Source organism: Lithobates pipiens, unplaced genomic scaffold (genome assembly GCF_037356315.1).
Source record: "Lithobates pipiens isolate NorthernLeopardFrog02 unplaced genomic scaffold, aLitPip1_a1.2 Scaffold_8, whole genome shotgun sequence".
Classification (NCBI taxonomy): domain Eukaryota; kingdom Metazoa; phylum Chordata; class Amphibia; order Anura; family Ranidae; genus Lithobates; species Lithobates pipiens.
The window spans coordinates 462455121-462468268 of NW_027507903.1; the positions used below are offsets into that span (position 1 = coordinate 462455121).

The 13148-nt window shown below is 43.6% G+C and overlaps 1 protein-coding gene across 1 annotated transcript in view; it reads right to left on the bottom strand.

Annotated features, from left to right (window-relative positions):
* Positions 1-1401: 1401 nt before the first annotated feature.
* The window catches only part of CRACR2A (calcium release activated channel regulator 2A), a 231495-nt gene continuing 219748 nt past the window's right edge, over positions 1402-13148 (bottom strand). Inside the window, exons 17-18 of the mRNA XM_077468502.1 lie at positions 6930-7006; positions 1402-5100 (exon numbers count right to left, since the gene is read on the bottom strand). Coding sequence (XP_077324628.1) covers positions 5010-5100; positions 6930-7006 — 168 coding nt within the window. The 3' untranslated portion in view covers positions 1402-5009. The remainder of the gene's footprint in view (positions 5101-6929; positions 7007-13148) is intronic.

Genomic DNA, 13148 nt, shown 5'->3' on the forward strand with positions numbered 1-13148 from the left:
GGTCTTTAGGTCTTAAAGCAAAATGACCAAAGGGTGTCATTTTCCCCAATAAACTATATGCTAATTCAGCAGTTCCTGCACACCCTTCTTGCTGAAGCTTCCAAGGCAGCTGCTTCTTCTACCTATCCCTTGGCCCACCCCAACCTTAACTCTGAAAGAGCCATATTTTTTCTTGGTACCTGTAGCAACCTATCAGACTTTCTCGTACATTTTGCCAATACAGCATGGTGGAAACAAAGCAATTTGACCAGTTACTAGAGGAAACAATAAATCTCTCTTTGGAAGATTTTCCTAAATAATAATGTTGGACATAAGTAAACCCAATGGTCAGACATAAAAGTAACACTGGCAGCCTTATTCAAAATCAATTCTTAATTTTAAATGGATAACTTTCAAAGTGTGCTAACACATTGCGGCCAATAAGAATATATCTGATTGAGGCAAATTTTAACTGGGTTAAACTGCACTTAGAAATTGGGGCTTATGAAATAGGGACTCTTTGTTGTATAAGGTTGATTGCTGGAAGAGCATCAACAATGAACAGAAATGCTTTTAGGTCACACGAGATGGCTTTTGCTCAGTCTCAGGTCCTATGTTAATGAGCAGTCACCTTGGATGGGGTTTAGCATTCTCACACAGCTCTACATGAATGAAGAACCTGTTTGAAGCAGCAAAAATGCAGGTTAGAAAGAGGTCAGCTGCAAGTCAAATGTAGCGGTCAATGATTTCTGAAGGATCGCATAACAGTCTCAAACTGATGTCAAACTAATGCCAAAGGCCGGTTTTCAGCCTAATATTGCAAGACGTGATTCAACTCAATGAAATAGCAAGTTAGCAATTTGAATGTGGGTGTAAAGACCAATGACCTACATCATGCAACTCTGATGGTCAGCTATGTCAGATTCACTGTTCCAGTCTACTTAAATTGATTTTCAGTTTGGGTAGATGCTTGCTGGTTGAGCCACATATTTGCTTTTTTGGGGGTTCCAACGGAAAAATATTTCTACCTAGGTTCCCAGCTATACCCAGTTAGAATTTACTATGATTTTTGTCCTAAAAGTAAATATGTTCTACAATGCTTCTAACAGCCGAAGTAAGACTCTTTGTACACTCAGTAATAAGAACCTGTACCTGAATGCCAACATTTTAGGCAGGCCATACACTGTTGGAATCTCGGCTGGTTCAGCAGGAACCAGCCGAGATTCCAACCATGTATGGGCAGGATAAATGAACCAAGATGATCGATCAATAAGCTTCGGTACAACCAGCATGCTAAGCTTTACTTGTGATTATCGCTAGTGGCTGCTATCGGCGTGCCAAGATGAAGGTCTTTAGGTCTTAAATAGTCACTGTCTTTTCCCGGTGCGGAAGGCTTCCCTTACCCCCAACCCCCCCCCCCATCCCCCCACCCCCCTGCTGGGAGAAGACAATGGCCCAGCAGGAAAGATTGCTGCATCAACACTGTCTGTGTTGATGGGGGAATCAAGGAAATTTCTTTCCTGTAACTTGTGGTTGCAGGAAATTCACTCCATGTATGGCCTGCCTTAGTTTCCCTTCCCACCAGTCTCCCTGAGACCCATTTGAAATGGAGCCCAGGGGCATTTATTATGGTGCTCTATATTGAATTTACATTTCAGACTTGCTCATTCAAAAACATTTTAGCAGCAACATAAGCTGATAAGACAGGGGCGCAACAGAAAAAAAGTTTGCTTCCTCTCTAAACAGAGGCAAGTGTTTGGTTTCATAGAAGACCAAAGATCAAACCAACAATATGTACGTTCTTTCACATGAAAGCAGAATTCTATTTTTGCCTATTTTTGTTAAATTAAACGTGTCCCAAACCTAGGCAATTCAAACTGAGCACACAATGAAAAGTATGTATACAGAGATTATCTTTAGCTAAAACCGCCCATCAGAATTATCAGTGGAACCAAAGATACAGGCAGCTGAAGCAATACACAAAGTGTTGACTGTTCCTGTAAAGGTCTGATATGAGCCTTGCCCCCCCCCCCCCCCCCATCAAATTTAAGGATTTATAGTAAGGCACAGAAGTGGGCAGGAGAAGGGGCCATGATTGAGTTTAACAGGAAAGTGTGAAATGTATATATACATTCAGCTGCCTGTATGCAACTGTCCACCTGCAGCGGTGTATTTCTTGCAGTCTCCCGAGGTGAATGCTCACCCCTGCCACCTGCTGGACAATATTCATCACTGTAGCATGGTTACACTGCAGCTGCACACCTAACCCTAATTAGTAGTGCTTATATTGAGCCTTGGTTCACACTGGTGTGTTTGGAACACCTCATGTAATTTGTATAAGAATCGCACCGCATTCTTGTGCACATCACATGCATTGTCTGTACAGTGAGATTTAAAGTGGAAGTAAACCCATAGATTTAAACAGTTAAAAAAAAAAGGCATGCCGGGAATGCTAACTGCACATTGGCTGTGCTCTCAGCCAAACTATCAAACCATCCGATGGCTGGTGTCATAACAAATCACATGTGCAGCACCATAGCAGTTGAAGATTAAACAGAGGCAAAGATGGCAGCTTCCTTGGCTGAAAACGATAAGGGAGTTTACTTCCACTTTAAGCCATACATTTTGTATGGCTCAAATCACATCCCATCCACCACCAAAATGGTGCAAGGCCCTTTTTTTTCTGCACCTGAATTGCATTCTGGCAATTGCACTGCATTTTGCAATCTCTTTTGGATGTTATTAATTTAACATTAATGCGGGCAAATGCAGCAAATCTTATGCATTTCCTGCATTGCATCAGTGTGAACCAGGGCTGAAAATTAAATAGCTCCTGATGAACTGCTTCCGGACCTCCCACCGCACATTTTCTGCGGCAGCGCGTCCTGGCTGCATGAAAAACAACGTACCTGTACTTGTTTCCTCCATGGGGTCTGGGGCGTGCGTGTGCCGCCGGCGGCCCGCTCCCACTGTGATCGGGCACAGCTGGAGCCAATTAGCGGGACCTGCTGATCGGTCACTGGAGAGGCAGAACGGTGGTCTGCCTATGTAAACTGATAATTAGGAACACAGATCTCTCTCTTGCTCCAGTTAAACCATCCCCCACACAGTTAGAAAGCACTCGCTAGGAGCACACTTAACCACAGGGGCAGCCCTTCTATTGTGGGGACACAGGGGCCGCCTCCCCTATCCACTACTGCCGCTCTCCCAGTCCATGCGCCTGGTCCCTTCCAGGACGCTGGGTGCATAAATTTCTATGGTGGGGGGTGGGTTTTTTGAAGTACCTGATTAGAGCCAGAGGCTCTAATAGGCTTCAAAATAGGGTGGGCTCGGGGCACAGAGCATTGCGTCTGGAGTCCACCCAGGTGTGTTGCAACAGCGAATGAATATTTGCTGTTGCAACAGTGATCTTCCTCCCGGTCAATCGGGATACCCATAACCCAATTGGCTGAAAGGAAAGGGGATCCTATTGGATGCCTAGGAGGAGTGGAGGAGACACAGGAGCCAATGCCCACCACAGCCTGATGTCCACCGCTGCCCCGATCCCTGCCGCTGCCCGATGTGCCCGCTGCTGCCCCTATCTCCACCACTGCCCAATCCCCACTGCTGCCCGATGTGCCCTTCCGCCTAGATGGGGTATGTGCTGGCAGACAGTGGGGGGGGGGGGGTTGAGGTGCCGCATGGGGGTGGGTGGTTGTTTGTCTCTCCACCCAAACAAAAAGCCACCAGCTGCCACTGCTTAGCCCCTTGATTGCCCCTGATGTTAACTCCTTCCCTGCAGCAACCATTAGTACATTGAGAGTGCATTTATTTAGCACTGATCACTGTATTGGTGTCACTGGTCCCAAAAAAGTGTCAGTGTCCAATTTGTCCACCACAATGTTGCAGTCCCACTAAAAATCGCTGATTTCCGGCATTACTAGTAAAAATAAAAATGTCATAAAAATATCCCACAGTTTGTAGATGCGCAAATTTTTGCGCAAACCAATCAATATACGCTTGTTGGGATTTTCTTTTACCATAAATATGTAGCAGAATACATTTTGGCCTAAATTGATGGATTAGATTTAAAAAAAATTTTTTATTGGATGTGTTTTATAGCAGAAAGTCAAAAATATTGTTTTTCTTTTCAAAATTGTTGCTCTTTTTTTTTTTTTTTTGATAGCGCAAAAAATAAAACTGCAGAGGTGATCAAATACCACCAAAAGAAAGTTCTAATTGTGGGGGGAAAAAAAGGACATATATTTTGTTCGGGTACAACGTCGCATGACCTCGCAATCGCCAGTTAAAGAAACGCAGTGCCGTATCACAAAAAGTGGCCTGGTCATGAAGGCGCTAAAAGCTTCCGGGGCTGAAGTGGTTTCTGTATCCTAACTGGCTGGCTGCTTTTTTTAGATTCAAATGCACTGATTTATTATGACTTTTCTTGCTCTTACTATCTGAGTCTGACTGCCCTTGTCTCATCCTTTTATTACCGGCCTTCGGTTATGACCGATTTTGGTTTGCATCCTTCATCTTCCAGCTGTCCTGATCTTATGCTCGATTCTGGATTGCATTTGTCTGCTGCCAGACCTGACCTTCAGCCTATCCTCATCTGTTTTCCTTCGGTGACTCAGGGGAACACTAGACTTGCTAGAATTGTGCTTGGTGATAGCCTTCTGCCCCCTGCTGGTGACACACAATATCTGTTTCACTGTATTTCTGGATCTACTAATCATTTCAATGTGTTTTTTTTTTCTAAAAATAATCTGTATTTCGAAAATTTTCATTATATAGTATGTTCAGTGTGAATTACTCAGGTTTACTTAAAAAAATAAATCTTAGAATTTTACTCTTTCAGTTTTCTGTATAGCAGTATAAGGAACATTTTCCTGAATTACATATCAGGAAAAAGAAAAAAAAAAGTTTGTAGCAATTTAACAATAAATATTATGTTGATTGGTAGAATTATACTACAAAAATATACAACTAAAGACATCTGGTCATAGAACAGTAGTGTATGCATCAAATGAGACATTAAATATCATTGGCTACTGCCTGGAACAGCAGCTATTCTTCTTGGGAGAGTCCAGCAGCCGCACTGTCTTTTCCTTCACTTTGTCTTCTTGTTCTTTCAATATCCTTAAAAATACAAGTGAAAAAAGTAAAAATGACAAACTGCTAAAACAACGTTGGGTAAAGAATTTTTTTGACTTTAGTAACCTCTTCATTTTCATGAGATTAGCAAGCAAAAATAAAATAAAAATTGAGGATTTTTCGTCTGGTAATCTCATCATGTCTACCAGGCTTTAGAGGAACTATTTTACCAGCCAAAGGATTTGTAGTTTTGTCCAACCTGCCCTGACATTTTCACAGTCTTGCCACACAGCACAGCGAGGTCGTCCCACTGCCCCCAGTCTGTGATTAGACAGGAAAAGAGAAGCAACTGTCGGATTAGGTCATCTCTTTGATTTCTTCTCCAGTCATTGTTTTCCTTGCCAGCACAAGTACGCTGCAGGAACCTAGCTGGCCATAAGTGCTCTCCCACCCTCTTCCAGTCTGAGAGCTGCATTACAAGGTTTACAAGAGGCTGAAATCAAGTAAAAACTGAATTCCCAGGTGTTTGAGGGATGTGATCGTGTTAACACCTAGGGCTTTTTTCACGCGAACGGTCCACCGTTTTTCAGGAGAACGCGATCGGTCCACCCATTATTTTCTATGGGGCGGCAGATGTCAGCGGACACAGTGCACAGTCCTGAACGCAGACAACCTCTTGACATTCCAGCCACATACTAGACTCATCCATTACTGTGTTTTCCTTCCTCCTTGTAAAGTCCTCTGAAAGCACCTTAACCTCTTCTTTCCCCCCTCACTTCCCTTTGTTTGGAACGAGCACTGCACATAAGTTTCAGTCGTGTACTGCTGTATGCACACTACACATCCCATAGTCCAGTGGTGGCGAACCTTGACACCCCAGGTGCTTCGCAACTACATTTGCCATGAGGCTCATGCAGTGTAGTGGAGCATCATGAGAAATGTAGTTCCAAAACATCTGGGGTGCCAAGGTTCGCCATCACTGCCATAGTCTATAGTCTATCGCAGAAGCAAGCAAATGACTGTGGCTATGTTCCTACATACAGTGGAACCGTAGAGAATGAATGTAGCCACCCTCTTACAGGAATAAAAGGGAATTTGGACATTTGGAGGAGGCTGAGAGTAATAGAGGGTACTTTTTAAGTTAAGAATATTTATTTGAATAGAATTTTATTTTAGTGTCAGTTTGAGTGGAAAGTCTCCAAACTGTGGCCTGGGGGCCGGAAATGGCCCTTTGCATGCCTTTATCTGGCCCTTAGGGCACAATTCCACCCACTGATGCAAACGATGGGGCAACATTCCCCTTACTGACGCCACCAATGGGGCACTATTCTTCCCTTTGATAGCAACAATAGAGCACTATGGGGGTTATTTACGAAGGGCAAATCCACTTTGCACTGCAAGTGCACTTGGAAGTGCAGTCGCTCTAAATCTAAAGGGTAGATCTGAAATGAGGGGAAGCTCTGCTGATTTTACCATCCAATCATGTGCAAGCTAAAATGCTGTTTTTTATTTTATTTGCATGTCCCCCTCGGATCTACAGCGACTTTACTTCCAAGTGCACTTGCAGTGCAAGGTGGATTTTCCTTTAGCAAATAACCTCCTATGTCTCCTATTAAAACCAATGATGGAGCACTGATGCCGGGGCATTTTCTACTTCCATTGGCCACAGCCTGGCCCCCCTAAAGCCAGAAGGACAGTAAACTGTCCCTTTGCTTAGAAAGTTTGGAAACTAAACTAAACTAAAACTGAACTAGAACTACAAAAACAAACAGCAATTTGATTTATTAGTCTGATACAAGCAGACTTGTCTGTTGAAGACAGGTACAAACACGATGGTAATATTGCTAGAGGCTGATACTCAGTAAATGACTCACCTTGCTAAATGCAGAACAGGTTCTTTAGCATTATGTCCACTAGAGGCACTGCATTCATAGAAAATCAAGCCACAGTCCTATAAGATACAAAAAAGTGAAACTGACAATATCATATATTTATTTTTAATAAATGTCATGAAAATTACTTTTCTAACCAATATATGTATGCATATGCCCTTCCTGTGGGAGCGGAGAATCACTGTCGTAGTAATGGCTACTGCAGTGGGTGCCGTGGTATTCCAGGTCCCATGCCGAGCTGCTGCCCTGCTGCATTGTAACCACAGGGGGTGACTTGTTTGTCACGGCGGACATCCAAAGAACACCTTGCATTTTTCTCAATGAATTCAAAGTATTCTCTGATTTGAAGAGGTAGAGCTTGGACAGCAACAATCACTGTAGTAGTTACTACTACAGTGATTCTTCACTTCCACAGGTATGGACCATACATACCTAAATTGTGCCAAACTATAACTATGCAATAAAATCTATACCTGGAGTTTAACTTTAAAGGTATACGTGCTTAACAATACTAACATGATACAGATTAAAATGTGCAAAAACATATCAAATCCGCCTGTGGGGACATACAGTAGATACATAGTAAGTACATAGGTAAGGTTCTGGTCCATTAAGTCCAACTTGTGTTAGCGTGTGTGCGTGTTTATGTCACTACCACATCCCTGTATATTGCGTTTGCTAAATCGTCCATCTGAAACTATCGACACCACCAACTGTTGAAGGGAGTTCCACATCCTTAGCGCTATAACAGTAAAAAAAAAACTTTATGCAGTTTAAGATTATACCGCTTCCCATCCAACTTCACAGGGTGGCTATATGTTGTCTTAAGTGACTTGAAACTCAAGAGTTTTCTCCCTAAGCTAGAATCTCCATTTAATATTTGTATATCTCCTCTTGAAGTGGAAATTCACCCAAAAAGGGAAGTTCTGCATTTTCAACTCCTCTCACTTTTGGACACTTTTTTTGGGGGGGGGGGGGGGGTACCCTCCCTATCTTAGCCTGCAGCCTTCTGAGACACATAACAGGTACCAGGGGGCTGCAGGTTTATTTGCAAAGCGCAGAGCGACTCGCTCCGCAAGGAGTCACAGCCAGCTTCCCACATTAAACATGACTGCGCCAGGGACCCAAAGACCACCAATGAACTGGCCCTAGTGAGGACAGCACTGGATGCCTGGACAGGTTTTTGTATTTGTAGCTGCTGATTTTTATTTTTTTAGGGAGCGAACTAAAGAACTTTGTAAAAGCGGATCTTTACCCATAACAACTTGATCAATAATAATAATCATAGCAAGGAAAATACATTCCACATTCATTTTTTTGCTACCAAAATTAGTGTGTGCTGTAAATCGTCTCCAGCATCATTTTGCTAAAGTCCAGAGCCCCTGAGCAGTAGTAAATATTTAAGCTGTCAGCAGAGCGGCCTATAGTGGCTCAGATTTTTGGCACAGTGCAAAAAAAAAGAGAGAGAGCAACTGATTATGTGCAGAGCATGGTGAGACAGTGGGGGTTATTTATGAAAGGCAAATCCACTTTGCACTACAAGTGCACTTGGAAGTGCAGTCGCTGTAAATCTGAGGGGTAGATCTGAAATGAGGGGAAGCTCTGCTGATTTTATCATCCAATCATGTGCAAGCTAAAATGCTGTTTTTTATTTTCCTTGCATGTCCCCCTCGGATTTACAGTGACTGCACTTCCAAGTGCACTTGTAGTGCAAAGCGGATTTGCCTTTAGTAAATCATCTGTCTGGGTGAATCCCGGACATGTGGCAACCCTAGTCTGAACCAGAGTTTTGGAAAGTGGTAAAATTATATTTTTAACTCTTGGTAAATACTTGCTTGCTGTAGCTTGGTATTGCATGTTATTGCTGAGCCTATGATCTACTAAGACCCCCAGATCCTTTTTTTATCCTCATTTGCCCCAGAGGTTCTCCCCCTAACAAGTAACTTGCATTCATATTTATAGTCCCCAAATGTATTATTTAACATTTTTCAATGTTAAATTTAATTTGCCATGTAGTCAGCAAACACTGAGATTGAACTATTTATTCTGATCTCTATATATATTGTTTATGAACAAATAAAAGCAGAATGGGTTCCAGGACAGGACAGAGCCCTGGGGCACCCCACTCACAACTCCAGACCATTCAGAAGATACAATATTTATCATCAACCTCTGGACACGCTCCTGTAACTAGGTTTCTATCCAGGTACATACTCTATTGCCAATAGAGCCATAAAGGAAGAAAAGATAACGAAGGGTGACTTGCAGTTCAGTACATACTAAAGCAGTCCAGACGGAGTGATTTTCTTTCCTGCAACCACAGACTGCAGGAAAGAAAATCACTGTAATCCCTCCCGCTGACCCGGGGCGGACAGAGCTGTCCCCGCCAGGAGAACACATCGATTACCTCTACGGCTATAATAGCAGCTATTGATAATCACATGTAAAATCAGACAGGCTGGTTTTACCAAAGTTGAATGATTGATCAACCTGGGCATAAGCCTGACCTGCTGAACTGGCCGAGATTTGAACCATCTATGGCCAGCTTAAGTCCACTTAGTACTCTTCATAATGATTTTATTAGCCAAGCCCCTAGGTTGTTCACAATAAAATAATTATCAGCTCCTTAAAAGCCGCTGGACAAAGCAGCCAGATACTAGGTTCATCTGATTATGAAGTTACTGGACAGATCGCTGTGTAAGAAGCTTGTAAGACAAAAAAGTGTGTTGTCTCAGCTTCTTTACTATTTATTAAAACTAGACATACAGTATCTCACAAAAAAGAGTACACCCTCACATTTTTGTAATTATTTTATTATATCTTTTCATGTGAAAACACTGAAGAAATGACACTTTGCTACAATGTCCAAATTGGGCCCAAAGTGTCAATATTTTGTGTGGCCACCATTAATCTCCAGCACTCTTGGGTATGGAGTTCACCAGAGCTTCACGGGTTGCCACTGGAGTCCTCTTCCACTCCTCCATGACAACATCGTAGAGCTGGTGGATGTTAGAGACCTTGTGCTCCTCCTCCATCCATTTGAGGATGTTCTACAGATGCTCAATAGGGTTTAGGTCTGGAGACATGAATGAATGAATGAATGAATGAATGAAATACTTGTATAGCGCACAATGTGAACTGAATCGCCTCTAGGCGCTGTGGCGAGCTTTGGTCATCAGCTAAAAGAGGAAGGTCTTACGTTTTTTCCTAAAAGCCAGGTGATTTTCTTCCAGACGGATGTCGATTCGTAGAGCATTCCATAGCCGGGGCCCTTGGACAGCGAATCTCCGATCCCCCTTGGATTTATACCGGGCTTTGGGCACGAGGAGGAGGTTTTTGTTAGCAGATCGAAGACTGCGGTTTGGTGTGTAATGATGTATTTTCTCCATTAGGTATTGCGGAGCTTCTCTATGCACGCATTTATGGGTGAGGCAAAGGGTTTTGAACGTGATCCGATTTTTTACAGTTAGTCAATGTAAGCTCCTCAGCGAAGGAGAGATGGATTCCCATGGTTTTTTTCCTGTTATCAGCCTTGCCGCCGTGTTTTGGATAAGTTGTAATCGCGCAAGTTGATATTGTGGTAATCCTATGTAAAGCGAGTTTGCGTAGTCCAGTCGCGAATTGATGATTGTTCCAACTACCACTGCCTTGTCCTTCTTTGGGATAAAAGGGATGAGTCTGCGAAGCATGCGCAGCAGATGGTGAGATCCCCTGACTACTGCTCCTATTTGCGATGCATTTGTGCGTCTAATATAACCCCAAGACTCTTGGCTTTGGTTTTTGGGGAGATAGCCTGCCCAAAGACAGTTATTGGAGACCAGGGGGTTTTGGTTGCGGGTTTATGATTTGGGTGCAAGATAAGCAGCTCTGTTTTTGAGTCGTTCAGTTGGAGGGAGTTGGTGGTCATCCAATCCTCTATTGATCTGAGGCAATTTTCAAGTTGTTGTTGGTGATCTTGCTTGGCCAGTCCATCACCTTTACCCTCAGCTTCTTCAGCAAGGCAGTGGTCATCTTGGAAGTGTGTTTGGGGTCCTTATCATGTTGGAATACTGCCCCGCGGCCCAGTCTCGGAAGGGAGGGGATCATGCTCTGCTTCAGTATGTCACAGTACATGTTGACATTCATGGTTCCCTCAATCAACTGTAGCTCCCCAGTCCCGGCAGCACTCATGCAGTCCCCAGACCATGACACTCCCACCACCATGCTTGACTGTAGGCAAGACACACTTGTCTTTGTACTCCTAACCTGGTTGCCGCCACACATGCTTAACACCATCTGAACCAAATAAGTTTATCTTGGTCTCATGAGACCACGGGACATGGTTCCTGTAATCCATGTCCTTAGTCTGCTTGTCTTCAGCAAACTGTTTGCGGGCTTTCTTGTCCATCATCTTTAGAAGAGGCTTCCTTCTGGGACGACAGCCATGCAGACCAATTTGATGCAGTGTGTGGCATATGGTCTGAGCACTGAAAGGCTGACCCCCCACCCCTTCAACCTCTGCAGCAAGGCTGGCAGCACTCATACGTCTATTTCCCAAAGACAACCTCTGGATATGACGCTAAGCACGTGCACTCAAATTCTTTGGTCAGCCATGACGAGGCCTGTTCTGAGTGGAACCTGTCCTGTTAAACTGCTGTATGGTCTTGGCCTCTCTGCTGCAGCTCAGTTTCAGGGTATTGGAAAACTTCTTATAGCCTAGGCCATCTTTATGTAGAGCAGCAATGAATTTTTTCAGATCCTAAGAGAGTTTTTTGCCATGAGGTGCCATGTTAACCTTCCAGTGACCAGTATGAGAGAATGAGAGCGCAACACCAAATTTAACACACCTGCTCCCCGTTTACATTTGAGACCTTGTAACACTAACGAGTCACATGACATCGGGGAGGGAAAATGGCTAATTGGCCCCAATTTGGACATTTTCACTTCATTAATGGCTGTGTGTTGAGTTATTTTGAGGGGACAGCAAATGTACACTGTTATACAAGCTGTACAGTCACTACTTACTACATTGTAGCAAAGTGTCATTTCCTCAGTGTTGTCACATGAAAAGATATAATAAAATATTTAGAAAAATGTGAAGGGTGTACTCACTTTTGTGAGATACTGTACATTAGAGCAGTATCAAACATAATTTTTTTGTTTATTATATTGAAGATTACCAATTATTAAATGTGTGATGGATGCATCAGTTTTCTTTTCTTTAGGTTTTTCTCCTTTATTTTGACCTATTGATCCTACCAGTAACTGTTATTTTTCAACTTCCTTTAACAGACCTAGCTGTTCAGCAAATGTGGCAATTAGATGGTTGAGACGAACCATTTAACACTGACAGGGGTGCTTATAATGATCAGCTTTTATTCATTTAAGCAAAACCTTTATTCAAACAGGATTTTTTTTTACTATAACTGCTTATACAGTGTTGGCTGGAGTTCAGATTTAATTTGTTTATCTAAATCTGATCCAGTCATCTAATACCATTCTTTACCGAGATTGACAATGCTGCTGTCAAAGGGTGTTTCTGTTGCTCCACCATCCAGAGTGGAGACATCCTAAGGCAGGCCTCAAAAATTCCACTCGCCTGCTCGCATTTTGCTAGGGGTTTTTGAGGGCTGGCGAGCTATGGCTGCCTTGGATCGGGTGTGGGGGGGGGGGGGCGAGCAACTCTGGCAGGTGGGTTGTATGGGAGTCCTTCTGACAGTGCTCGCGGAGGGGAAGAGAGAGCAGAGCAGGTAGCCAGTTTATCAAATCGTGAGGAACATCACTAGCGGCTTTCATTTCAATAGCAGAGTGTTCCCCGCACTCGCTGTCATACACAGCCCTGCCACCTGGTGCCAGGACTTTGATAGACAGAGTATCAAAGTTCCCTGGCCAAGGGACGTGGCTGTTTGTGAAGCCGAGGGGCGGGAACACAGCAACTGAAATTAAAGCTGTTTCAGTGATGTTCCTCGGTGCTCTGATCATCTGGCCGGCAATCCTCTTCCTCTCCCCTGTTCTCCTGCCTGATTGACACAGGGAGGCAGCATGATGGACACAGGTAGGCAGCATGATGGACACAGGTAGACAGCATGATGGACACAGGTAGGCAGCATGATGGACACAGGTAGGCAGCATGATGGACACGGGTAGGCTATATGGTGGACACGGGTAGGCTGTATGGCAGACGTGGTTAGGATGTATGGTGGACACGGGTGGGCTGTATGG